The sequence below is a fragment of the Parasteatoda tepidariorum genome, chromosome 5 (assembly GCF_043381705.1).
Source record: "Parasteatoda tepidariorum isolate YZ-2023 chromosome 5, CAS_Ptep_4.0, whole genome shotgun sequence".
NCBI classification, from domain to species: Eukaryota; Metazoa; Arthropoda; class Arachnida; order Araneae; family Theridiidae; genus Parasteatoda; species Parasteatoda tepidariorum.
Window position 1 is genome coordinate 83,167,063 of NC_092208.1, and position 27,553 is coordinate 83,194,615.

At 31.4% G+C, this 27,553-nt stretch overlaps 2 protein-coding genes across 2 annotated transcripts in view; both read left to right on the plus strand.

The window, feature by feature from the left end:
- Positions 1-27,553, plus strand: part of LOC107437837 (rifampicin phosphotransferase) — a gene marked incomplete in the record, with an annotated part of 597,639 nt that overhangs the window by 40,516 nt on the left and 529,570 nt on the right.
- On the plus strand, positions 2,027-24,050 carry LOC107437224 (rifampicin phosphotransferase-like). Its single transcript, XM_043051821.2, has 15 exons — positions 2,027-2,190; positions 3,095-3,179; positions 4,600-4,688; positions 5,875-5,937; positions 7,294-7,386; positions 9,760-9,819; positions 11,609-11,706; positions 14,256-14,319; positions 14,405-14,568; positions 15,999-16,077; positions 17,021-17,081; positions 19,010-19,086; positions 19,787-19,889; positions 21,330-21,404; positions 23,806-24,050. Exons 1-15 carry the CDS (start codon positions 2,164-2,166, stop codon positions 23,880-23,882), a joined length of 1,215 nt encoding a protein of 404 aa, XP_042907755.1. The 5' UTR covers positions 2,027-2,163; the 3' UTR covers positions 23,883-24,050.

The window sequence follows — 27,553 nt, forward strand, 5'->3', positions numbered from 1 at the left end:
GTAAAGTGCTCGACTTCGCGCGCAGGTCGTCGGGCTACCGAAGCGGGGGTGCCATCCCCTCCGCAGAGGATCAAAATTGTGATGGCATGTCTTCGGATCATCCTCAGGGATGTTTCCCAGACCGTCGCCAATAGCCCATTGTGCAGCTCTAGTGTGACGTAAATAAACAACAACAACAATCTAGATTGCTAGGAATGAGAAATTCAGAGTAAATATCCCGAATTCGGATATCACCACAACGGGACACTCTAGTGTCCTAAGAATGTTAAGTCCTAGATAAATGTCCCAACTTCAGAAATTAAAACCACATGCATTCTAGATTGCTAGGAATGAGAAATTCAGAGTAAATATCCCGAATTCGGATATCACCACAACAGGACACTCTTGAGCAAGGGTTCCCAACCCTTTTGTACCTAAGAGCAAATACCAATATATGGGTCGAATGGCGGGCACCATTTTTTTTTTCAAGATAAATTTATGGTTAATAGACATAGGTAATAATGCACACTACATATAATGAAAAAAAGCTAATTGAAAAAATTAATTTAACATTTGAATATAATTAGTAGTAATATTCTTGTGTAAAATAAACGATTACTAAATTACTTTCAAAACATACGAAGTATAAAAATTATTTATGAAATACAGTCTTTCTTTGGTCTTTGGCATTGCATTTCACTGGCCAGTGCTTCATAATTGGGAGAATATGATGAAATTCCTGCTCGCAAGCAATCATCAAGGTGTTCATCTGTAAGTCTGGATATATATTTTGATTTTATGATATTTATTGTCAAAAACAATGATTCGCACAAGTATGTGGAATCAACTAACTACTTTATTTAATGTGCTGCTCTTTTTGTGAATGGAATATATTCCTTCTACTATATTCCAGAATTTTTTCATCTGATATAATAGTTTTGAGGATGATGTCATTTTGAAGATCCGCAATTTCATTCTCTACTTCTTCTCTTATTTGAAGAAATTCTGAAATGTATTCAACCGTAATAGACAAACGTAACCGTATGTGTATTACGGTTACGTTTATTTGGTTGGTAAAAGGATTTACAAAAAAGGTGATCAAAGGCTCGATGATATTAAATTGTTGAAAGCGCTTTTCAAATTGTTCTTGAAGCAATTGGAGGTTGATGACAAATGTTGATAAGTCAATTTCACTGTCATCATTTTTTTCATGTTTGGAAAATGCACAAGAGACTTCATTTTCAAATGCAATATCCACAAAACTAGCTTAGCTCTGAACGAGTTTATAGCCCCTATCATTTTTTCTATATTTTTGTCCTTTCCTTGCAGCTCCAAGTTTAAATTATTAAGTTTTTCCATTATGCCCGTTACGAAAGACAAATCTGCTAGCCAAAGAGGATCTCTCAGTTCCAAAAATATTTAATTTTTAGTTGCAAGATAATTTTTTATTCCTTCAATTAAATGTAGAAATCTATCAAGTACTCTGCCTTTACTGAGCCAGAGTACTTCAGTATGTATTTGCATAGCATTTAAGGGGAAAATGGAGAACTGAAATATTTTATCTTTGGGCACAAGTAGCGAGTTCACCTAGACCGATCGACGGGCGCCATGGTGCCCGTGGGCATAGGGTTGGGGACCCCTGCTCTAGAGTCCCAAGAATGTTAAATCCTGGATAAATAACCCAACTTCAGAAATTGCCACCACGGGTCATTCTAGAGATCTAGGAATGTGAAACCCCGAGCAAACGACCCAAATTCGGATATCACCACAACAGGACACTCTAGAGTTCTAAGTATGTTAAGTCCTCGATAAATGTCCCTACTTCGGAAATTACAACCGCGGGGGATTATAGAGTTCTAGGAATGTAGAATCCCGAGAAAATGACCAAAATTTCGATATAACCACTACGGGACACTCTAGAACCCTGAGAAGACAAAGCTTTATTCTTGGACCACACCCTTACGACAACTCTGAATATAAGAGTTAGTATTTACAAAATCGCTATTGTTAGTTTTTTTTATAGAAATTTATCATTTTAGTTAGAACAAAAATGGATAGAATATTTCATTCTTTCAGGGTTTATTTTTTTATAACTGGAATGCTGAAAATGTCAGAGAGATTCTTGACAACTATGAGTTTCCTTACTTAAAATGCAACACTGCGGAAGAAGCGTTTGATGTTCTAATGAAAGCAGCTACTGATTTGGTACAGGTAAATAAATAATTAATACTTTTCTTGGTGCTAATAACTTTATACATTTAATATTTTTTATGTATAAAGTAACAGTCCGGCAACAGCCCGATGTGGGCGGGGGTTAAGGATCCATAATTTCGTGACCAATGGCATGATTATGGTAATGTGATCAGCACTGCGCACTGGTCCCCTTTACTTCCCACACAAGCTGGTACCCATCGATTTGAAGCTCGGTACGCTTCAATCCGCCACTGGAGATCGAATCCCAGTTCTTCACAATGATAGGTCTGTGCCTTAACCACCGAGCCACTCTTTTAAAAATATATAACCACTTCGCGACTCTTTATATATGTACCATATATAAATCTTCCCTATTTATTCTTCTTACAGAACAGCTTTAGTGAATACCTTTTTAAGTCACATCATTTGGAAGTTCAATGTAAAAAAAGAGTGTAATTACATTGATTTTTACTGAATTGTAAGTGTATGAATTTGTGAAAGAATGACAAGATTACAATTCGGTATTTTAATATTTTGATCGCACATTTACATCGTGGACGTTTTTTTTAAGTACTAGGGAGCCCCCTGCTAACTGCCGCTCACCAACCTCTATTATTGCTTGTCAATAATTTTGTTTCCTAGAATAAATTGGTTTTTTCTTTAAAAGTGGAAATTATTTACTTAAATTGTATCTACTAGAAAGATTTCTGTTTGATTAGGCTAGCGCCTAAGCAAACATGTGCATGCTCCGTATATCATATACATGTTCCGAACTATTACGTATACCTGGCAGAATTTCAATACTTTTTGTGTAGCTGAGAACATGGCACATGACTTTATTTTTCCGCTTATGCATGTAATGAATGTTTTTAAAATATTTATATTTTATAAAATTTTTAGAAACACTACTTTTGTATTTTAGAGCGGTGCTCATCATTTGAACTGTTCAGAGAATTCCTCTCACTGGAATGTAATTGTTTTTTCGATACTTTTCCAAGCTAGAGGCCGTAAGTACTCTTCATTTCTATAATTTTGACCACCTGATCCACCATTTCATTTCAAGTACCTCCAGTTTTAAAATCTTACAGTAGTATGAAAAAGTTATAGGGAGATAGCACTCCTTGATGTACACATACGCTATAATACATTCCAACGAATCATTTGAAGAATAACCCTTTGGGGACGGGTAACTCACAAAAGCATTCGTACAAAATCAGAATCAGGATGTAAATATATAAAAAACGGTAGCTTAAATGTAGGCGTTGCTAATTTGACAGGCTTACTTTGCTTTGACTTTAACTATTGTTAGTTTAATTATACATATACAATCAATGTTAGTTCAAAGTATTACTGAATAATTTTATTTTGAACTAAAGTAATGGTGAATTAAATAAATCAAACAATTATAACCCAGCCCACAAATAAACTGCTAAAGAACTACTTTGTTTACCGATTTTATCTTTTTACCCTGGTTGATACGGTTTTGTACTGGCACGTATTTGTGACATTCGGCGAGAAAGGGTTAAGGAAGTCATCGTATCCATGAGTGTGACAGACGATGTTTTGAGAGGACACTATTTAACACGTTGTTTTTATGGTGCCGCAGTGCAATCAGAAACGCATTTTTTTCAAAAATTGTTTATGAATGTCACGTGAAATTAAGCCTCAATCGTATGGTTGAAAGTGGAAAATACCACATTTTGTATACCGGCTGTAAACGTCATTTGCTCACCACGGCATTTTTTTTCTTCATCCCAAACAAAATAATAATTGATAAGTAATTTAGAATATGCAATCTTTTCCGATGTGTTTCTGAATAAATATCAAATAAGTGCATTAGCACTCTTCGTAAATACGATGTTCATTTCTTTTTATCAATTGAAATTAGAAGAAACACGGTGTCTACCGGTCACGAAAATTTTCATGACCTTTTTTCCGAATTCGATGACTTTTAAGGATTTTTGAGCTTATTTTTTAGATACTGTCTTTCCAACGCATTTGATTTTATGTACAGGAATTAGTTTAAAAAAGTAGTAATTAATATATCTTTTAAAAAAGATTTTTGTTTGAGACAATAGGCATTCTGAAGACGATTATTACCGTCTTTAGCCTACATATTGCCATAATTTATACGGCCATAGCCGTCATTAACGGCAACGTGTTAATAGACACTACTAATGCATTCAAGTGAAGCAAATGAAGGATATAGTGGTTATTACATTGGCGAATATGAAAAATGATATTTTGAGAAATTTAAAGTTTTCTATAGCCGCAGACTATTCCGTCTGCTTCTCATTTTTATGAACCCTGAATTAAATTTGTACGACTATTTTCTCACTAAATTGAAATAAGTAAAAGAAACAAAATTCACAATTTTACTAACATAATCGACCTTTACTATAATAGTTAATTAATAAAATTTGTTAGGGTTCGATACTGATGTATACAGTGATTTTGGGAGCATCTTAGCCTCGTCCTCTCAAATAGAAAGTGCGGATGTACCTGCATCAGTACAGGTGAGTACTTTTACTTTCCATAAGTAGACTTGAATAAAATGAAAAACTTTCTGTTAAAAAATACTCATTACTATGACAATCGCACATTTTCGTAATTAATACAAAACCAGAAGCTCTTTTTTTAAAGTTGTAATATTATTTAGGATTATTTCTGACATCGAAAATTGCTTCTTCGTTAAATTCAACTTTTCTTCCCAAAAACTTTCTTTTCGATTTAATTGTGAAAATATGATAAACCTAAGAATTTTGCTCGGTAACAATTCCTTTCTTAAAACCAATGCTCTTCGTTTACAATGAAACATTTATTTAATTTGTAGATAATTGACCTAGTTATACAGAATATTTACAGCGAAATGAGAATCAGGATAAGCTTTACCTGATTTCTTGAGCATTTAAAATCTTCATTGTTAACACATGGCAAGCGGGTCACGTAAAATATGTATTCAAATTTTCCGTTATCCATATAAAAGTTTAAAAAGTGGTAGCGCTGTTTTCCAAAAAAATTACCCATTCAAGATTATCATAAACATAAATTATTACGTGTAATCAGTGCTTTAATCGTTCTTCGTAATTTTTTTTAAAAATTGGAGTTGTAACTATAGTGAGAAGTTTGCTCCATCTTTTATGAAATCTTGCTCAATATTTTTTTAAAAATATTTTTAATCTAAAACAGCTGTAATGAATTTTTTGTTGTTGTTAAGTTGCCCGCATTTTATGCAATAAAATGTCAGGTCTTATATATTTGCTAAAATGATTTCGTGGTAGTCGAAATCATTATAATAATTGAAAATCAAATTTATTTATTCAAAAATAATATGGTAAAGCAAAACATTTCTTGCCATTTCCAACTAAAACATCGATTAAATTTCACGAAAAAAAACTTTCCACTAAAATGTTAAGCTTAATTGTGGTTTAATAATATCGTTATCTAAATGATAACGATATTATTTAGGCAAAGATAATTACACTTAATACATAAATAGCACTTAACACATTCCATACGATCACGTAAGGAATGAATTTTCAACAACATTTACATATTGCAACTACATTTACGAAGCTGTATGTTAACTTCATATTTTTTTTTTTAGTTTTTAAAATAAAAGTAGTTCTAAAGACACCCAATCTCCTCATGAGGGATTGTTGTAACAATGCCTGTAGGTAATATAATTTATTTATTTTTCAGAAAGTAGCTAATCAAATAGTGAAAGATCTGAGCCCTGAAAAATTCAAAGCAATGAGTTTAGAAGTGAGTACTTATAATATTATTTAAAAATAAATGAAAATTAATAATTTAAAAAAAAGAAAGAGATAAAAACCAATTTTAAGGCATGCTGTCTAAATAACAGAAGCAAGTTTAAGCTTCAGAAAAAACGCTATTCTTAAACTAATTTATTCCCTATTTGCTAATTTTCAACAATATTTTGAACATTGCTCTTCACGTAATGAAGCGACCCAGATTTGAGCAACGGCGAGGGCTTGCCAATTGTTTACGGCTGCCAACTTGCACCGACTCAAACCGATTCATTTTCGGCCGGCCTTTGAACTAACCATGGACTAATCATTGCGTAAAAACTAGTCCCCAACGAGGATGGGTGAGTTGAAATACTTGATCTATAAAAGTTCCTTTGTCTTTGAGTAGAGTTCATGGTCTTATACCGACGAAATCGAACATCAATTAATATAAGGCAATGATCGGCGATATGCAACAAGGGTATTAAAGAATTGCCTTCCTAGCCTGATCGATCCCTAGCCTAGACTTGTCATTGAGCAAGCATATCTGGGACCACTTAGGATAGGAAGTTGGACAACCTCCGAGTGGAGTCGATTTACTGGTGTTTTTACAGCAACTATGGAACAAGATGGCTTAGGGGATCGTAATTGGACTTATATGTTTCTGTGCCCGACTGTATCGCGTCTTGCCTAGAGGTGGCCCAAGAGGGTACTAAAACTTTCATTCATTTGTACTCCTTCTTACAGTAAATGATTATTTTTCTTTAATTTTTTAATCACTTGCTTACATCAACGCTGTACTTACGTATGGAAATTTCGTTTTAGTCTGACAACTCTTTCAAGGGGTGTTAATTTTTAATGGCAATAAGTGTATTTACTGAATATAAATATTCCTCTTGACCAAAAATTGTATAAATCGTCAATTTTTATAAAATATTTTAAATAATTACTAAAAAAAATTATTTTATTAAAATTCTTTTCACTGGGCATCGTGAAAAATGCTCGGATTAGGCTTTAAAAAACTGTCAAATCAAACATAAAAAATTCAATTAAATATATTAATATGAATCATCATTATTTATATCTAAAAAATTAAAAAAATATTTTAATTGTAGTAGATTTTTTTGCTTCCTATGCAATATCAATCAATATAACTCAAATAAATCATCTCTAACATTTTTTGTTAAAAATTCTTCAGAGCGATGTAGCAATTAGTTTCGTAAAAAATTAAACTTGTAGATCAATTGATAGTAATTTTGATTGGATAAAATTTAGTCCCAGAACCAACTTCGAATAAATAAAATTGGCCATACTTGCTAGCAAGATTTTTGTATTTAAATGTTTTTCTCACGAATTAACTGATTGCTTTTAGGAGGCAGAAAAATGGCTGAACACATCGAATACAACGTCAAGCAAAATGTATTGCGAATTCATTGAAAGACACGGTCATCGATGTCTTAAAGAAGTAAGTTTATATTCATTATTACGATTTGATGTAATATTTACACTACTGTTAAATACACAAGCAACAGACGCTTTTTAAGAGACGCCACTGTTCTTAAAGTCCCGTTTGTATTGTTCTTAAAGTAAATTTTTTATTGTTCTTAAAGTGTCGCTTGTTTTGTTCTTAAAGCAGTGTAGGCAGAGACTCTGGATAACAGAATTTTGATTAAGATGTCGAATAAAGTCTCCCTAATGCGCGTATTAAATGCATTTTGCCTACCCAAGTATTTTTAAATAGACTTCTCTAAAGTCAGTATTTTAAATTTTGTTACACATTTATAATATTTTTATTGTTGAATTAATGTTCATTAACTTAGATTAATTCTAATAGGAATTTTTTTAAAAAAAGTATAACTTAGTCCAAGAAAAGAAGTTTGTAAAATGTGACTTTAAAACGAAAGGACCTATCGATATCGGTTACCGACTTATTAGGTTTGAAGAAAAAGTGGCTACCAAGTTATTAGTTATTACTACTGGCCACTGGCTACTAACTGAAAGTTTAAATGTTCAGTTCTAGCTTTAAGTCTCGTTCGTATTGTTCTTAAAGTTGATTTATTATTGTTCTTAAAGTTTCGAAGCTATTCAATTCTACTTACAAAATAAAAACTTCTAAGCTTGTATTAGTTATGAGAGTTTAGGCATAACGTCCTAGGTATTAAACCTTTTGCTCCTCATTTCACAATTAGGCTGTTCTTGCTCTGACTACTTCACCTTTATATTGTTACGAACTTATTATGTCCGATCATCGAAACCAGTGCTCCACAACCTTTTCATCTCCCTGGGCCGGTAAACATTTGATAATTTTACTGTTTTTAAACTTGCCTTCAAATCAAAATACAGTTACATGCTCTGTATGGGTGTGGATATTAGATGACGGATCTCAGTTTTAGGTTTCGCTTAAATTTAATTTTATCTCAGTTCCCAGTTAATCTCTCGTTCATAGAAAATCACACAGCCCCGAAAGAAGTACACCACAGTAGGTAAAATGGAAATAATTTAATGCTCCTAGGACGGCCCGGTACTATTTGATCCACGAACTGGTACCGGTCCGTGGCCCGGGGATTGGGGACGATCTGACCTAAACTATTGAGAAAGCTCCTCGAAAGAAAATTTCCCTGCCTCTAAAAGCGCTACGAACGGGCATGGTCCGGTCTTTTGTAAATATAGGCGGTGCTCAAAAACGTGATTTTTTTTTTCTTTAGAAAATATCAATTTTACTACAATTAAAAACAAATTGCTACAATGTGGAGCAAGTTTATTTAATAATATTTAAACGAGGGAAAAAACTGATAACAGAATCTGATGAATTACTGTTGATGAAGGTGGGATTAAATTCTTCAAACTAACTCGATTGCCACTGGTAGGTGTTCCTAACCATTGCCGTACGTATCGTCTTAAATTTTTCTAGGAATTAAATTTTTCTAGCAGTTTCTAAAATTTGAATGACAATATTTCTCTCTAAAAATAGTTTTTTTTCTGTAATTGGCAATGTGTTCATTCTTTTTACTGAATTTAAGGTCAACACAGCTTTTGACCTTTGGAGAATGTTAGTTCTACTTTTATTCGCTAGGAAGTCAGCCTTCTCTTTTCCTTCCACTACACAGTGAGAGAGATCCCACTGTAAAACAATTGTCCCCGACAAAGAATTTAGAAGTGACCAATAGGTATAGATACGTTTCGAGTTATGCACTTTATTACTGAAAATAGTCTGTAGAGCAGCTTTAGAATCTGAAAGAATAACAATTTTATTAAATATTTGTCCTCTGGCAATCTCTACCTCTTCATCGAAGCTAGTGGTATTACTTCCTACAGCTCTTTGTAACGAAAAATGATCACAAAAAATACCAGCTCCAGCACCTACACCTTCATCATTGAAGGAGTCATCAGTGTTTCTATGAGTGCACTGGTCTTTAATCATAGTCTCGAGAGCAATACTGCTGTGCAATTTAATATACAGCATAAGTGCTTCGTGATTGATTCCGAGAAAAGTGGCTTGAAAACTTTTCTTCTTCCATTGCTAATGCTATGCTGCAAAAGTGCTAAAATAGAACTTCAAATAACTTATCGAACAAAATTAATTTTCGAAATTTTTTTTGCCATATATATGTAGCTTACCATACAAAGATACCAAATATATAAAAATCTCAACTTTTAATTTTTTGTCGCTAACGTAGAGTTTTCAATTGCGCGGCAGAATAGCAAGAAGTTCTAGGTGAATCATTTCCTTTTCTTATCAATTTTTAAAACAAGTTCGAGATGGATGTCGCAGTAATCGAGAGGACAATCTAAATAACTTTGTGTCGATCTATAATATTCAATTTTTAATTTTTTTCAGTTTGATGTTAATTCGACACCATGGGGTCAAGATCAACGGATTTTTATTAAACTCCTACAAGTATGTAAAATTATCTGTTTTTTTAATAAATATTTGTAAATTTGTCTTCTAAAATATTTGTTATCTTTTTCTTGCTTCAGATACAGGCAATGACCACTTGTATTATACATTTAATTGCTTTAATTTAATTTGTAATCATAATTTTTTTGCTCTAAAATTAGTTATTGCACTTAATATATATAAATAGGTAATTCAAATTTTTATACCAAAACTAGACTCTTTTCTTCTTTACTAATATAACTAGGGCTGCCAACTAACTCTAGTGCTTTCAACAGTATTGGTAAAATACTTTATATAGTGCTTTGCAGTCAAATCTGAGAACAAATTGCAAGTAGAATAAGTTGTTGCTTTTTTGGAACATTTTCTAGTAGTGGTGGCAAATTTATGTGAATGCTAGAGTGGAACTTATTCTTCTAGTAGGCTAATAGTAGGATCTAGTAGGCTAAGTAGTTCAGTACGGTAGAATTTTCACGCAGGTATACTTTTTTGGAAAAAAATACTTAGGGTGATTACACAGATTTTAGGGTGTTTACACAGATATTGAAGTTTGGCACTCATATTCTCGGAAATTTACTCCATTAGAAAGAAAGGGGTCCAGCTAGTCTGGAATACTCCCCCAGTACATATCTGGTACTCTGGCGATAAGCTGGGTCGTGCTTTGAACTTCAGAGGTAATAGAGGAGATCAGACCGCGTTCACTAGATTCATTACTGGACACATAAAGTGCATGAGGTATGAACAGCAGCGAAAGGTCTATCCCACCTGCAACAAATGTTTCTCCAGTACAGCCAGTCCGACCCACCTCCTTAGCTGTGTGGATTTTGAAAAGGAGGATTTTCTGCTCGACCTGGTCTTTTTTTTTTGATTTCCTGAGGGTGAGTGGACTCATGGACCTGGTAACAATAACACACAGATATTTAAAAATTGACGTTTTGCTTATGGAATTTCTTTATGGCTGTCTAAAACTTTCAAGGCTCGAGGGAACTCTGTTTAAGCATAAATACCAGATTTAACACTATTTAATCATAAATCAATTACATTAGCTGTATGATTCCCTCAAAACAAATTGATGGTAGGACATAAAAGAGGTTCAAAATTTTAGTCATTATAAAAAATTGGCTAAATTATTTGCTTTTTTACTGTGCAGAAATCAATAAAAACATGGTTCGTAGACATCAGAAAACATGGTTCGTAGACCTCAGAAAACATGGTTCGTAGACATCGGAAAACATGGTTCGTAGACATCAGGTAAAACTTCAAAACTGGTGCCAATTTAAAAAAAAAAGAGATAAGATTAACTAAATAAAATCTAAGACCTTATTTTCGTTTCTTCATGCAGAGATTTCAACTTGCTCAGCTTTGTGAAAAAACATTTTCACGTGTTTATGAAATTTAAGTTATTTTTAGTTCACCAGGTTCAAACTCATTTCCCTTAGCTCACGAAGCAGCGTTGCGAGGAATGTCTTAACCAACCGAGGCAATGGAGTGCCTCTGTAGTAGCATCCGGTATATTTTAATGTGTAGATTTCAGGGTTTATTAAAATGTGTTGCTCAACATTACGAATAATTCACGATACCAAATGAATAATCCACACATTTATAAGAGTTCTTTTTTATAATACGGTAAGGTTTTTAATTATTGACAATGTGCAGTTAAATTTTCTGGATAATTCTTTCTATTTTAATTATTATTTTACTACCACTTTGTAAAAATAATCCCCAACAACCTTACAAGTTGGCTGCTCTGTATTCTTTTAAATGATTCCGATGTTTTTGATTTCATTTACAGACTTTAGCCGGCTGCGCAAAAGAAGACTCTGAAAACTCAGATGAAGACTATTCAAAATTATTTTCTGAACTACGGACGCCCTTAAATGTCCTAAACAGGTAATATATGTTACTATATACAAGTCAGTCGAACAAATAGTTCAAAGTTGCAAGAATTTTCATGAAAAAAAATACGACTTTTGTCACGTACTTAAGTATGTACTTTACCCTCAATATAAACATAAAACATACCCTCAATAATTTACATAAAATATTTGAACATAAAAGCGATACTTCACAATGTATTTTTATGGTGAATAGATCGGGACGAATAATGCGACCACCGGGCAAATAGATTAGAAGTTATAAGGATTTTTTCATAATAAGTGCAACTCAAAAATAGTACTTCTTATAAAATAAAATTTAAACATGAGATGTTTTGAATCGTGTTTAATATCATTCTATTAACACGTTCACGCCGGGAAAAGAGAAAATGCTGGTAGAAGAACTATTTCATTATTATATAATATTCGGGAGGCGTTAATCTATTCTCAACAATAACAATTCACTGTAAGGAAATTTATCACGGCGAAGAGGCAATTCAAGATAAAAATTGCATCCGTTAAAAACAATTGGTAGTTATGGATTTTTATTATTCCAGGAAAAAAACTAAAAAATGAAATTTATTGTTACCAGTTTTTACTCCGGTGTGCTGCCAAGATGAAACAATCAAGCGTAACTCACCGGTTGGTCACCTCGGAGTGAACGTGTTAAATGAGAAAAATTTCTAGGCAAGAATACACCAATTGTCTGTATATCAATTAAGATGCTTTAATAAGTTTAAGTACAAAATTGTCCCTTTCGTACACAAAACGCATATAACTTCTATACTAATAATCTGATTATTTAGAAATTAATCTCATTTAATTCAGTGTAAAAAATTACATCGGAAATTATATCTTACATGTTCAGAAAGTTCCTGAATAGCAATGTATAGTACAGTGCACAGAACAAAAAAACGGGTCACTCTGAATAACTTTTGATTTAATGATCGCATCTTCGCGTTCTAAGAGTGAATCTCTATGGTTCGAGATAGTTCTCTCAATTGTGCTTACTAATTAGTGCAGACGATAATTCAAGTTACGATATGTAGCAAAAAAACGTACTTTTTCTGAATAAAAACACATTTTCCTTGACGGATTCAGATTTGTGTACCCCAGAAATTGTTCCTGAGAAATCAAATTTAGTTATCAAAATCAAAAGTTATTTAGGGTGATCTTCTTTGTTTTATTTTGCGCACTGTACTTTACATTGCTATCCTGGAACTTTCTGAACATGTAAGGTATAATTTCCGATTTGATTTTTTACACTGAATTAAATGAGATTAATTTCAAGATAATCAGATTATTAGTTCAGAAGTTATAAGCGTTTAATGTACAAAAGGCACAATTTTGTACTTAAACTTATTCAAGCATCTTAATTGATATACAGACAATTGAAGTATTGTTGCCTATATATTTCTCTCATTTAATAGAATGATATCAAAAATGAATCAAAACAACTCATGTTTAAATTTTATTTTATAAGAAGTACTATTTTTGAATGATTCGCTTTCGCTGTGATTCAATTTTGGCTGGAGTCTTTTGTATATGTATGTAAGTTCAAAATGAAGATAAAATAAGGATTACAGACATATGAAGAGAGGGGGAAAAAGAATAATAAAAATTAAAATAACTAAAAACTGGGGGGGGGGGATAATAATAATCATGAAAAAATCCGGGAAAGAAAGGATAAATTTTTTAAAAAAATCCGAAAAATAAAAAATATAATCTTTTCATCAGCCCACACGATTATATCCGCAAAGAAGGCGGACATAGATGGGACATGTTTTATAAAAGAACAATTTTCACAAAATGGTTAAATAATACTGCGGCGTAAGATACAGATAGGACATGTTTTTTAAAATCCCTTTTTGGAAGAGCAAATTTCGATTAAAAATTTTAGTCAGACAGGACATTGGGAAGTGCGACTTTCAGAGATGCCAACTTACTCCGGACAGCGAATAAATATTTTAGACTGGTAGTTTATTAATTGTAATTCTTGGTTTCATGAATTCAATTTATTAGGCTTTTATTCACCACTATTTTTAAATAATTCGAAGGCTTACATATAGCCAGTTTATTATACTTACGTCATGCTAACCCTTTTAAAAAATAAACAAAATTAGTCAAAAATTTGCAAATTTAGTATGTAATTATTTACCGCTTTTTAAATTATTTCGGCGTGTCCGGAGCAGTTGGCATCTGTCTAAATGAAATGATAAATTTTAGCTATTTGTTGTTTAAAGAATACTAAACGTCTAAAAGAAATTAACAATAGTAATTTTACATTTCTAGTGGTTTGTAGCATTTATTGAATTAGTGTTGCCACGTTGGCTACATTGCACAGAGAAGGGTTAGAAGAAAAATCTTTCGCAAAATGGTTATAAGTTGTAATTTCTAATAATGTTCTTATAAGATACAGAATGGTCACGCCTCTTTTAAAAAATGTTATTTTTATTAATTTGTTTTGAATAATTTTTAATTAATTACTTTCGCAAATATTTAAGTTTGTAATTAATTTAAATATCTTTATCCAAAAACTTGTTAAAATTACTTGGAATATTTCAGGTGGCTTTTAAGATTCGCTATTCCAAATTGTCGTAGGGGTGTAAGATCGAGAGAAACTAGTAAGGTAGGTTCCATTTCTATGTTATGATGTTTCTTTTCGTGAACTTTTTTTTTAATAGTGTGATAAAGTTGATTTTTTCCCGTTGCAGTCTATGTTGATTAAAAGTGTCGACCACTACAGAAAAGGTTTTAGACATTTGGCGAAGTTGATGGTGGCAGAAGGACGCATTCCGGATAAAGACCTTATATATTTTATGACATTGGATGAAATTAGAGATTTGTTGAATACGAGATATCCAAAAATAATATCCAGGTAAATTCCGCAATCCTTCATTCGATTAGGGAAACTAAACTTATAAAATAATCAATATTTATGATTTTCATTTAAAAAAATGATTTAGACTGGCTGGTTGGTGTCGTATCCTCTATTGAATCATATTTCATGGTGTGCTTGAATAGTTTTTGCTATTTCTATGGCATTAAAAGAATACAAATCCTCTTCTGTGGGATAGTTTAAGAGGTGAAGGCCTGCAGTGACTGCAGGACAGTTAAAAACATGATATGGTGTCAGTTCCACATTAAGACAGTTGACACAGTTTTTATATTTTCTAGTCTTATCTGTAGAAATTTTCATGTTTTTATGATGTTTTGTTCTTAGTTTGATGAGAGTAGTGGCTGTCTTCCTATCGATGTCAAGATTAGTTATTTGATCGTGGGCTTTGATTTTTAAAGGGGTGATAAGTCTTGACTTTGCAAAAGCATTTGCATCTGCCAACGTGGTTGGGATTGAATTATGATTTAGACTGAATTTATCATTATGCATAGCTGCCAACTTGTACGACCGATGAGAAATTATGTTCTTAATGGTAGCAACAGTATCGTTTTTGGGTATTAAATCTTGAAGTTTAACGTTTAAAAAGAAACTTTTTAAATAACCTCTACAAATCAACAACTGAAAAAAAAAATAAGTTGATTCAAAAATATACGATTCAAAAATATTACTGCGGGAACAACAGTCACTGTTGGAACTCAAAAAGGAAAAATCTCAGTTAATTGAGAAAATGGCAGTAAAAGAGTCGGAGTGATTCTAGGTTTTGGGACAGTTCCGTTTAAAGTTTATAAATGTATATTCTAACCATTTGCACGTCAATGAAAATGGCGTTAAGCCTGCATTGTTTGCAAAAGGTTTAGCTTTTGTAATTTTATTTTAAATTATTGCCGGTGTTGAACAGCTGACCCATTTCTGGATTTGAGTTCTACAATGTTCAACGCTATAGTCTAATAATTTTGAACCCAACCAAGAAGACAAGAGAGCTTTTGGAACAAACTAGCTTTCTTTGGAGGATTTTTTAATGGAACTAACTTGTAACTGCGTTACATGGAGAGGATAACACGATAATAGGTCATAGTTAGCAAGTTGACAAGATTATTCCAACCTATGATCTTTATGACATTGAGGATATTTTGCGTTAGCACTGTGGTAGGTGCAAGACGGCAGCCCAATTTGTATCGAGCAGCCGTTGTTGGGATTCAAACTGGGTCTCCTCCTTATAAGGCGAGCATTCTAGCGCTTGAACCACCATGGCTTAACTTATTCTTTTCGAAAAATTTCCTCGTGTTGCATATTGCTAATAAAACAAAAATTCTATTGCCTTGCACAGTGATATTCTTGTTTACAGTACAAACGAGCATTTTGCCTGTTACTATTATATTATATTTCAAGTTATTTGTAAACTTTTTCAGAGCAAATCAACGCAGAAAAATCTTTCCAGTGCTAGATGAATATAAATTTCCTGAAATCATACGTGGTTTTCCCAAACCAGTAAGTGTTCTATTTTTGCTTTTCATGTAAGAATTTAATATCAATTATTATATATTTTCAATTAAAATAAAGTAAACTTAAAAACTTGCCAATAACATTCATTATAAAGGTAAGAATATAAAATTATTTTCTAATGTCAAACTTTTGTTGCAAAGCAGTTCGAATTTCGCATACATTGCACTAAAGTTTAAAATTTTTGGTGATAATTGCATTTATTCTTATCTTAAAGTTCCACGATTTTTGATGATTTCTTGCTGTGTTGTCGAAATAGCAACTGATTCGACTTTAATTTTGGAGCAAATATTACGTTACTCTCCCTAATGTAGATTGGAGATTGAATGAATAACAGGGATTGCTATATACGTATTTATTCAATGAAATAGGGCTCTATTCATGAATTAAAATGAATATCTTTAAATGGTTATTTAATAATAAGATTTTTAATCGATTTTTAATAAAACTGCATGGAATATTTTATAAACAAAGCAACAGCTTACATCCATTCTAAAATATCCTAATTAATTAATCGATAGAGCAATATTTTAAGGTCATCTGTGTAGAACATTTTTGAGAGTTATTGTAGGAATGAATGTTTTCTTCATTTATCGAAATATGTCGAATAATTTAGAATGGCAGTAAGACTACGAAACTGTAACCCTTTTTTTAAAAATAATTCTGCGATATATATCGTTAAATATAGCATGAATGAAATTTACATATATATGAAGTTAAGTTACATTATACAACATGTTTATTTAATTTAATTACATATTTACATTTATAATTTATTTACAATTGTTTGAAATAGTGACTTGTAAAAAGCATAATTCTTCATCTTTACGAAAGCATAATTATAAAAAGCATAATAATAAAAGCATAATTCTTCATCTTGCACAAATTTTTTTCCGATTACAATTTCCTCATTGATTTTGTAAATTTTTAGGTAAATGAAATAGAAGAATCTTCAGATACAACAGATTATATTGCTGATTTAACAATGCAAGGTAAAAGAAAATTTATAAAACATTTACAGGGTTCTCACTGACCTTAAAAAATTTAATGGAGATAAATAATTTAGATTAAAGTACTAATATGAATTCCTTTTTTTACGATACTAACCTCATATTTCAGAGATCTGATTGGACACAGATACATCTTATTTGAAAAATAGCAGAGAGGTGGTCAAAAATGTATTAAATCATTGGAAGTAATCGCTTCTCAACATTTTTAATGTTCATGAAAACTCTGCGCTATAGGATAACAAAAATTTTGCTCATTTCTAATTAAATGTCTACCAATCTTTAAAATAGTTTGATAAAAGCTTAGCAGTTGGCTAATGCTTTGTATGTTATCGATTCACACCAGCTAAATTAGCACACAAACTTGTATCACTTGAGAAAGAGCTCCAAGACCTTCTAAAAAATGAAGAAGTGCTTCGTCTTTTTCTTAGGGGAGACCTCACTAGTTCAGTGATGTTTTTATTTCAATTCAGGACTTATACTATTCATATCAACATAAAACTCTAAATATTAGACTTTATATATATATATATGTGACAGTTTACATATTGAAATTTAAATAGTGAAATATGTGTCAATATATGTTAATATTCGTATATGTCAAATTATGACTATATTTATATATGTCAATATGTGTCAATATATGTTAATATCTATATATGTCAACTTAGATTCGATGAATCAGATATTTTTTCAATTGTTATATTTACTCAAAGTGCTTGTTACTATATTAGCTACCACATAGACTGCTAAATTCAAAATGTCTTTACTATAAATTTTTTGTAAATTTCTCGATGTATGGTACAGGGGCCTCTACGCCACCCAGGTGCCCAACTTTTGTAAATAAAGTAATAAAGTAAGTGTATATTAATGAAGTTTGCGAGAACATACAAAGCGTAGTAGTTAGCGAGCAGTACAATTAATCGTTATTGTTGTTTCAATCGGTTCTGATCCACTGTAGTATTCGATCCAAAATTGTAATGATTGAACATTGACATTAATTTTTGTGACGAAATCCACAAAGGAATGTTGTATGAATTTTTATAAGAAAATTAACATAACTTATTTGAAGATTTTACTGGTTATGCTTTTTTCATACAAGTGATTTAAATTATGTTTTTAATATTGCTTTTCCTTTAAGCGATGTACCCTAAAATACATTTAAAATAAAAAACGCGGTCTCAAGAAAATATAACTACTCTATATCACCGCTTTACTAAAGAGTAAATTTGTATAGGTAAATTAAATAAGTATAAGTAAATTAAAAAAATATTAAATTAAGGTGAAAGGAGATTCAAATTAAGGGGAATAGTATTCTAGAACAGTTTTCCAGTTAGGGAGAATGGCATTCTAGAACAGTTTTCAGGATAGGTAGAATAGTATTCTAGAACAGTTTCTAAGTTAGAAAGAATGGTATTCTAGAACAGTTTTCATGTTAGCTTGAATAGTATTCTGGAACAGTTTTTATGTTAGCTGGAATAGTTTTCCAGAGCAGTATTTTAAAACAGTATTCAAGTGAGGTAGAATGCATTCGAATTCGATAGTATTAATGAGTTACTGTGCAAATAAGGTAGTAAGAATGTGGGAGTATTTAAATAAGGTAGTAAGGGTGTGGAATTATTCAAATAAGGTAGTAGAAAAGAAGCAAAATTCAAGTAAGGGTGGTAGAGAAAATCATGATAGAGTAAATTTCATTGCTAGTTAGTACTAAGAGAGTTAAATAATATCTGATTTTAGTAAATTTTCATGAATATTATAGTTATTAGTGTAATTTTATTTCAATTACTATTGCTATGTTTTTGTTCTGATTTTCTGGAGTTAAAGAAAAAAAATATTGCGTTAAAATGATGTTGATTATTTGTATAGCAACTCTTTTATACGCTTAATTTAAGATTTTTAATTCATATTTCCAGGCATTCCTGTTAGCCAGGGTGTTGTTAAAGGATATGCTAGGGTTGCCGTATCTCTGGATCAAGCTGCGCAATTACAGGTACACGTATAGGCGTAAAAGTAACAACTACATAGCAATTTAAATAAAGTTTTGCCGTTTTTATGAACATTAGATTTGTTTTGAAACGTGTAAAATTACCTTTGATATGACTTTTGAGACTAATATATAAATTTTTCATTTCTAAAATGGCTTATTTAACGCAATTTATGATTTTTCTCCTTGTGACAATTTTTTCTGCACTGTTTGTCATTAATTTTACAACCAAATGATTTCTTCCAAAATACGCAACAAAGATTTAAATTTTTTTTAAATTTTATTTCCAATGACACATTAAAAGACTATTGAACATCAAAAATATAACTATAAATTTATAAATAAGTGCGAGTTATTTACGTTAATGCCACTCTGTGCTAATGTGAGTGGCGTGCATGTTAACGTCAGTGGTGAGAGTATTAATTCAATCAAAAATATATTTTGGAAAACAACAGCCTATAGACAGATAACAAATTATTTCGTTTTTCATTAAAAGAGCGAACATTCAAGAGTGCTGATGAGAGAGTCGAAAATATTTCCGCTTTAAAAAAAAATCTTGTGCTTAATTTTACTGATCTCTCAAGGAGCTAGATTTTTGAATTATTAGAATAAAGATTAAAAGAAAAAACTTCGCCACACCCTTGTGTGAATCACCTATGTATGTAAAAAAACGAATTAAACTAAGTGGTGTTAATTATATTTTCAGCCAGGTGAAATTTTGATCGCTTACAGTACAGATATTGGATGGAGTCCTTATTTCCCAATAATATCTGGTGTTGTCACTGAGCTTGGAGGACTCATTTCACATGGTAATACAACATTAAAGCCTTTATTATGTTACTTTTCATGTTCGCAATTTATAAAATTCCGTTTTATAATATTTTGCGTTACGTAATTTAAGCATATTAGTTTAATGTTGAAAATTGAATTCTTAAAATTGTATTTCAAAAATATATAACATTTAAAACTAAGTTTTTCTGTTAAACATATATTATAGTTTTTAAAAAGAAACTAATAAAATAACTTTTACTGAAAGAAATAGATAATATATAGATTGTTCGAAATACTTATTTACCGCAGTGAGAAAAACTCCCACTGGATTTAAGAAGACTATTTCATTCGTAGTTTGTATTCATCACACAGATAANATATTTCCCAATAATATCTGGTGTTGTCACTGAGCTTGGAGGACTCATTTCACATGGTAATACAACATTAAAGCCATTATTATATTGCTTTTCATGTTTGCAATTTATGAATTTCCATTTTCTAATATTTTACGTTACGTAATTTAAGCACATTAGTTTAATGTTGAAAATTGAATACTTAAAATTGTATTTCAAAAATATATAACATTTAAAACTTAGTTTTTCTGTTAAACATACATTATAGTTTTTAAAAAGAAACTAATAAAATAACTTTTACTGAAAGAAATAGATAATATATAGATTGTTCGAAATACTTATTTACCGCAGTGAGAAAAACTCCCACTGGATTTAAGAAGACTATTTCATTCGTAGTTTGTATTCATCACACAGATAGGACATCAGTGATTCTTTTATATATTTTTTTTTCTGACGCTCTAATTACAAGAAGAAATTATGTTTTGGTATTTTTTAATTACGAAAAATAGTCTAATAGTTGCTAAGAAAATCTGTTAGATTGTCGGAATTATATTTGTACTAAAATATAAAATCCAGAAAAAAAGTAGTTTGAAATTTTTTTCCATTCATATCCGAAAATTTATGAATAATTTATTGTACGAATTAACGAAATTTCAATGATGAGTAATTGTTTCTCCTAGTCCTAAACAACAGCAAATATGTGCAAATTTGATAAATTATTGTTTGAAAGTGAGCCGGGTTAGGAAGATTTTACTTTTAACGCAGAAAAAAAAGACCGGTATTTCTTGTTGTATTTCATAGCCATAAATTATTAAAATGCTTATAATATTTTTCTTTATTCTGATCTAAATTATCACAAAATAATTAAAAAAGTATGGAAAGTAAATTTTAAGCATTTCATCTTTAATGCTACAAGTTTAATGCTACAGATTTAAAACTGAAAATTGGACTTGCAGAAAATATAAAATTTAGTTTTTTCACCTAAGCATATTGTTTCTTGTAAGATTAAACGAATAAAATAAATTTTACTGAAAGAAATGTACAATATATAGACTTAAAAAAATAATCTTGTTCATTGTTTAAAATAAGAATTCAAAAAATAATATTTGTTGCATTTTTATAAAGGTGCGGTTGTGAGTAGAGAATATGGACTTCCTTGCGTTGTTGGACTTCGAGGAGCCACAAAGCAATTTAAAACAGGTATGCAATAAAAGTAGTGGAATTCTTTTGAAGTATGTTTAAATACTGAGAGTTTAATTTAAAAATTATAATAACTTCTCTAATGGACTGCACTTTTTTATTAAGCAGTTGTTATTTTAGGTTTAAATAATTTTTTTTCACTATATATAATGACGGACTGAAAAGTATATCATTATATTCCTTCAAGATGTTATATCATTATATTCCGTCAAGTCCTTCAAACATTAAAATTATGTATCGAAGACAGCAATGTTGATATTGATATGGAATACCTTCAGAAGAACCTGTTCTGTGGTAGCTCGAATGTACAATTTGAACGAGGTTGTGGTCTAGAAAAAATTTGAAAGTACTAGACAAATTTAGAGAAATCGATGCAATTTTGCGTATTTGTAATTATCTGATAATGTTGTATTTGCAAATTACTTAAAATTTAGACGTAAAAACTGTTGAATTCAATTCCTAAAATTAAATTGAAATTAAAAAAAAAGTACTTTTAATCAGTGTCACGTAGCATTTGTTATCACCTTCAATAATGTTTGGAATTTTAATAGTGGCGAAAACTGAATCAGAATTAATTATGTTAATTTGAAGCACAGTCTGAATAAAATCAAGTTTGGGTCTGCGACCCCTGCTGAATCAGGCAGAAACTATAATTTCTTATTTAATTTTATCACTGCTATTGAACAGTCGACCCAATTTTAACTTTACGGCTACCAATGTTGAACTCCGTATCCTTGAAATTTTGAATCTGATCTAAAAGACGAGGGGATTCCCGGTTCAAGTATAGGAAGAAATTTCTTTTTTTTTAAAGATTTGTGTTCTATGGACAGAAAAATCCCCACGGTTAGTCTGACAGCAAAGGGGTTCTAACCTATGATTCATCTACCACTGAGGATATTTTACGTCAGTGCGGTACGAGCCGGGAGCGGAATTCGTATCGAACAGCCATATTCGGAATTCAAGTCGGGTCAACTTATTGGTAGGCGAATGCTCCATCCCCTGAGCCACCACGATTCAATAAATTAAACGACCATAAATTAAAATTGTAAGAATTAGGCAATATGAGATGAAAAAGGTAATGATGGATGAAAACGGTACAAATAAAGGTAATGATTATCTGCAAATTCTGCTATAATCGAAGACAATGTTACCAAGTTTTACTATCGTTCAATGCATTACCAGAATTGGGCATTGTCAGCAATGCATAAATCGTAGATTAACTGTATAGACACTTTTCCTGTTATACTACGAGTAAGGCGATCTGGAGGTTCACCGGAACATCTCGAAAGCGAATGCTACGTAGCAATTTCTTATGTCAAAAATCGATCCAAAGTCAAATAAACTTGCGTGCGATGTTGCGTACATGATTGTACGGCACCAACAACGATACATTTCTTCGTCAATGACTCTGGACAACCTGGCTATGGCATATCTGCCACATTTTGGCATGCAGTTGGTTCACCAGGAGTTGGCATTTGGCTCCACCTCCTCGGACGCAAAAGTCATTTCAGCGCAAGAGAAGGAGGAGAAACATCTCCGCTCTTGAAAATGAGACAACCCTTAATGCGCCCCAAACGCAAACAGTTTCAAATTTAAAAACTGCTGTTTTTTCCAGCAAAATGTCTCGAAAAGGACAAACTATTCACTCATAAGAGAGAATTATCAAACTTAGGAAAATTTTAATGTTAAAAAAATGCACATAAAGATTGCGAAATAAATATTTTTGTCTTACGATCACCAAATAGCCACCTTGTTCAGAATTATTCACATATTTCTACCAAAAACAGCGAAATAGTATCGTCGGATACCACGTGGTGAGGGCGGAGCCAAGTGCCAACTCCTGTTGAACGAACTATACCTCGTTGAAGAATTTTATGAACTTCCTTTTTACTGTTCTGTGAGGCAATACAGATTCTTCGCAAACCTCTAGAATTAATGTCCTATTTTTTCCACATCAATCAGGTTAATCTTTCGCCTTTTTGAGATCTTGATGGCATTGACGTGGTTGTACAGTCCTTCGCACATTCAATTTTTATCCAATTTAATTGTTCTTGTTTCGAAAACATCGTGTCACTATACATAAGAGCTCCGGGAAGCTCAAGGCTCTGTTTGCTGCGCCAGTGCGCTTGATGTTGGATGTTAAAGTTCGTGTGATCTGAGGTAAGGAAGGCATGCAATTAACGTGTGATATAAGTAACATTATTCATTTAGGTTACATGGTGTGTATACCATGTACCAGTGTTGCTGCAGTTACAGTTACCATGTACCAGTGTTGCTACTATTAAAATTCCCACCCTTGTATTTTTTTTCCAAACCAGATGCAGCAGTTGAATTCGAATTTAGTATTTTCTTTTAGAAAGTAACAAATGTATAGCGTATTCCTTTTTTTTTAACCTTTCAGGTGATTATGTTTTGCTTGATGGAAAAAAGGGTGTGCTTCAAAGATTACCGAAGCCACAAGACGAAGACAAAGATTAAGAAGGCTCAAAAATGCTCATCAATAAAGATATCTATCATTACTTTCAAAGAGCTTACAAATTGAAGAAACTAGAACTGATATTCTTGCACGTCTGTTTACTTAGATGAAATCGATGAAGTATATTGAAATGTTTTTTGTATAAAAAATAAAAATTTATTTATCAAAAAGAATGGCTGTAGAACTCACTTATAAAAAATATAGATTGCTTACTGACAAAAATACGCATTTTTATTAAATAAATAACTTTATGTTCAAACATTTCGTATGAAAATACACTTATTTAAATATCAATTATGAACTATTTATACACAAACGTACACAGATGACGATCTTATTCATATTTTAATAAAATATTTATGTATATTATCGTTTCTGTTTATAGACATACTTTTCGTTCCATGACTGAATAGTGTTAAGATTTGACAGAAATAGAAGTATATCTATGCATATTATTACTGTTTAAGACAACTGACTTTTGTGCCTAATTTTGCTTTTTGTTGTCAAAAAAGAAATGGAAAGAAATCAAATAGTTAAATGAGGTTTTCCAGATGTGTTTTTTGATGACTGCATAGTGTTAACTTTTAAGATTTGAATGAGATCGAAGTATATTCCATTTTTTCTTTTGTAACCAAGAAACAAGAGCAAGGAAATAACATAATTAAATGCGTTTTTCCAGATGTGTTTTTGATGATTGCATATTGTTAATTTTTAAGACTTGAAAAAAAATCGAATATGCTAAATTTTCCGTTTGTAATCAAGAAACAATTGCGAGAAAATCAAATAATTACATCAGTTTTTCCTGATGTGCTTTTGATCGCATACTGTTAACTTCCCTTTGAGCCGCGATGGCTTAGGGGATAAATAGCTTTTCTTGATGTGTTTTTGATGACTACATAGTGTTAGTTCCAAAGGAAATTCGAAGCATATACGAAATTTTCCCTTTGTGACCAAGAAACAAATGCGATAAGGAAATCATGTAATTACTTGAGTTTTTCTGGTATGTTTTTGATGAGTGCATAGTGTTAATTTTTCTAAACATTGGAAGCGTATACTAAATCTTCCCTTTGTAACCAAGAAACAAAAGTAATACGGAAATAAAAAATTTAAGTGAGTTTTTCTGAAGTGTTTTTGATGACTGCATAGTGTTAACTTTTAAAGGAATTGGAAACCTATTCTAAATTTTCCCTTTGTAACCAAGAAAAAATGCAATAAGGAAATCATATAATTATATGAAATTTTCTTCATTGTGTCTGATGACTGCATAGTGTTCATTTTTCTAAAAATTGGAAGCGTATACTAAATCTTCCCTTTGTAACCAAGAAACAAAAGTAATGCGGAAATAAAAAATTTAAGTGGGTTTTTCTGAAGTGTTTTCGATGACTGCATAGTGTTAACTTTTAAAGGAATTGGAAACATATTCTAAATTTTTCCTTTGCAACCAAGAAACAAATGCAATAAAGAAATCATATAATTATATAAGCTTTTCCTCATTGTGTTTTTGATGACTGCATGATTTTAATTTTTAAGGAAATCGGAAGCATATACAAAGTTTTCCCTTTGTAACCAAGAAGCAAATGCAACAAGGGAGAGCGAGATTGAGTTGCTAAATTTAAAAGGGAAAATTTCTTTTCGAAGAATTAGCGAAGTGAAGAAGCAATTACTTTATTTTGACTGACCAACATTTTATGAATTGCTAGCTTGTCTCCCCTATCTAGATGGATTTATGTAGTGCTGCTGCAATTTTAATTAAACATTAGAATTAAATGGAATTTATATTACCAGAACATTTTTTCTGAACATTAGAAATATTTTGACTGAATCCATTAAAACATACACTCATTAGAATAACTAAAATTAATGAAATCGAACGTAATATCTTACGATCATCTTTTGATTTTTATTATAATTATTAATTTTAAACTATATAGTTCATCATCTGTATCAATGAGGTTTGAAAGTTAAACACTTTTATAAGAATTTAACATAAGGTGATTTGAAGGTAAAAACTTAATTAGAAAATCTAATTTTCGTTCAGGATTCATGTGATTATGAATTAAGCTTTCTATATACTGATATTTAAAGCATGCAAACATGTGAAATATTTTTTTAAGGAAATAAATAAATTTCATAGCTCATGAGCAGTAAAGAACAGCTAATTCACTCAATAGTGAAAGACAGCAAAGCCGACCATCCAGAAATAATAGACAATGATAGGGGGGATTGGGGGGATACAATTTGAGGACAGCTAACTTTTCATGTGCGGCCCGTGAGAGCACTTCAATATAATAAAAGCAGTATTATAATTTTTATGAAAATAATAAATTACTCCTCTAGAAAAATGACATAATCAACATGGGGGGAGCCGCGACGGCTCAGGGGGTAGAGCGATGAGGGGAACCGGGTTCGAATGCCGGCGATGGCTGGTTGATACGCTGGTTGATGCAAATTTCCCTCTATACTTGATTCAGAAGTTCCCTTGTCTTCTGGATTTGGTTCAAAATTACAATATTACGGAATTGAACATTAGAAGTAATAAACCCGAAAATTGGGTAGGCTTTTCCATGACGGATATAAAATAAAATATAAAAAACCATTCTGGTGAATGATACAAAGGAAGATCCGACTGATTAGCCAAACTTTTTCCAATGAAAATCAGTACACCTATAATTAAGAGACTCATCAAATCAACAACTTTATGATTCTGCGGATCAATTGAACAAATTAATCAGAAGGCAATGACAAATGAATGATTAATTTATTAATTAATCTTTGAAAGAGAGAATGAATGAGTTATTAAATCAATAAATGAGAGAAAATAAGATGGATATGATAAATATAACTCAAAATCTACCATTTACTCATTTATTGATTTACAAAATAATTTATAGACTGATTCTTTAATCTCTGATTATTTATTAACTTTAACAGTTAACTGTAGATTCATTTAAATGCTTATTCATCTATGAGCTGATCAGCATAGTAAAAACATATATATTAATGGCAGTCATCACAAAGCACCCTCTGCGAGCTTGTCAATGTTTAGCAACCTAATGTAGATAATTTTAATTAGACGAAATCAACATTTTGATTTTAACAAACATAGCTGTAAAAATATTACAGATAGTAGTAGTTTTAACTTATGTGTAACATAATGAATTGTGTGAGGTTAAAAAATACAAAATCATATAACTTAAGAAGTTGAAGTGGTAAGTAGGAAACTATTTGGAATTAATTTGAAAACACTATTAGTATTATAAATGCTAGAAAATATTAACTAATTTTATTTCAACATTTTAAACTAGATGTGAATAATGCGCTTGAACAAAAATAATTTATTCATGGTTCAGCATCGCTAGTATATTAAAAATGGAATTTTAAATGAAGATCTTAACTTCAGCAAACTGTTAAGAATTCTTGTCACAGTAAGTGGTAAAAGATTAAACGACCTCACATGCTTCTTGTCTTAGCTTACAAGACATTGTAGAAAGTTTAAAAGCGTTGCTTTATATAAACTCCTGTTTGTGAAAATTGCAACACCATGAAGGAATCGTCATAATTGAATGAAATTTAATACACAGTTGAGTGGTAGTGGTACAAATAAATGATTAAACTTTCAAAGCAAACAAACAATAACAAGAGATCGAAATCAGTATTTTGTGTAGCCACCACG

Coding starts and splice junctions, on each gene's coding strand:
- LOC107437224 (XM_043051821.2), top strand. CDS start 2,164: ATGAAAGCAGCTACTGATTTGGTACAG. Junction 2,191..3,094: donor CAGCTACTGATTTGGTACAG/GTAAATAAATAA, acceptor TTTGTATTTTAG/AGCGGTGCTCATCATTTGAA. Junction 19,890..21,329: donor TGGAGGACTCATTTCACATG/GTAATACAACAT, acceptor ATTTTTATAAAG/GTGCGGTTGTGAGTAGAGAA.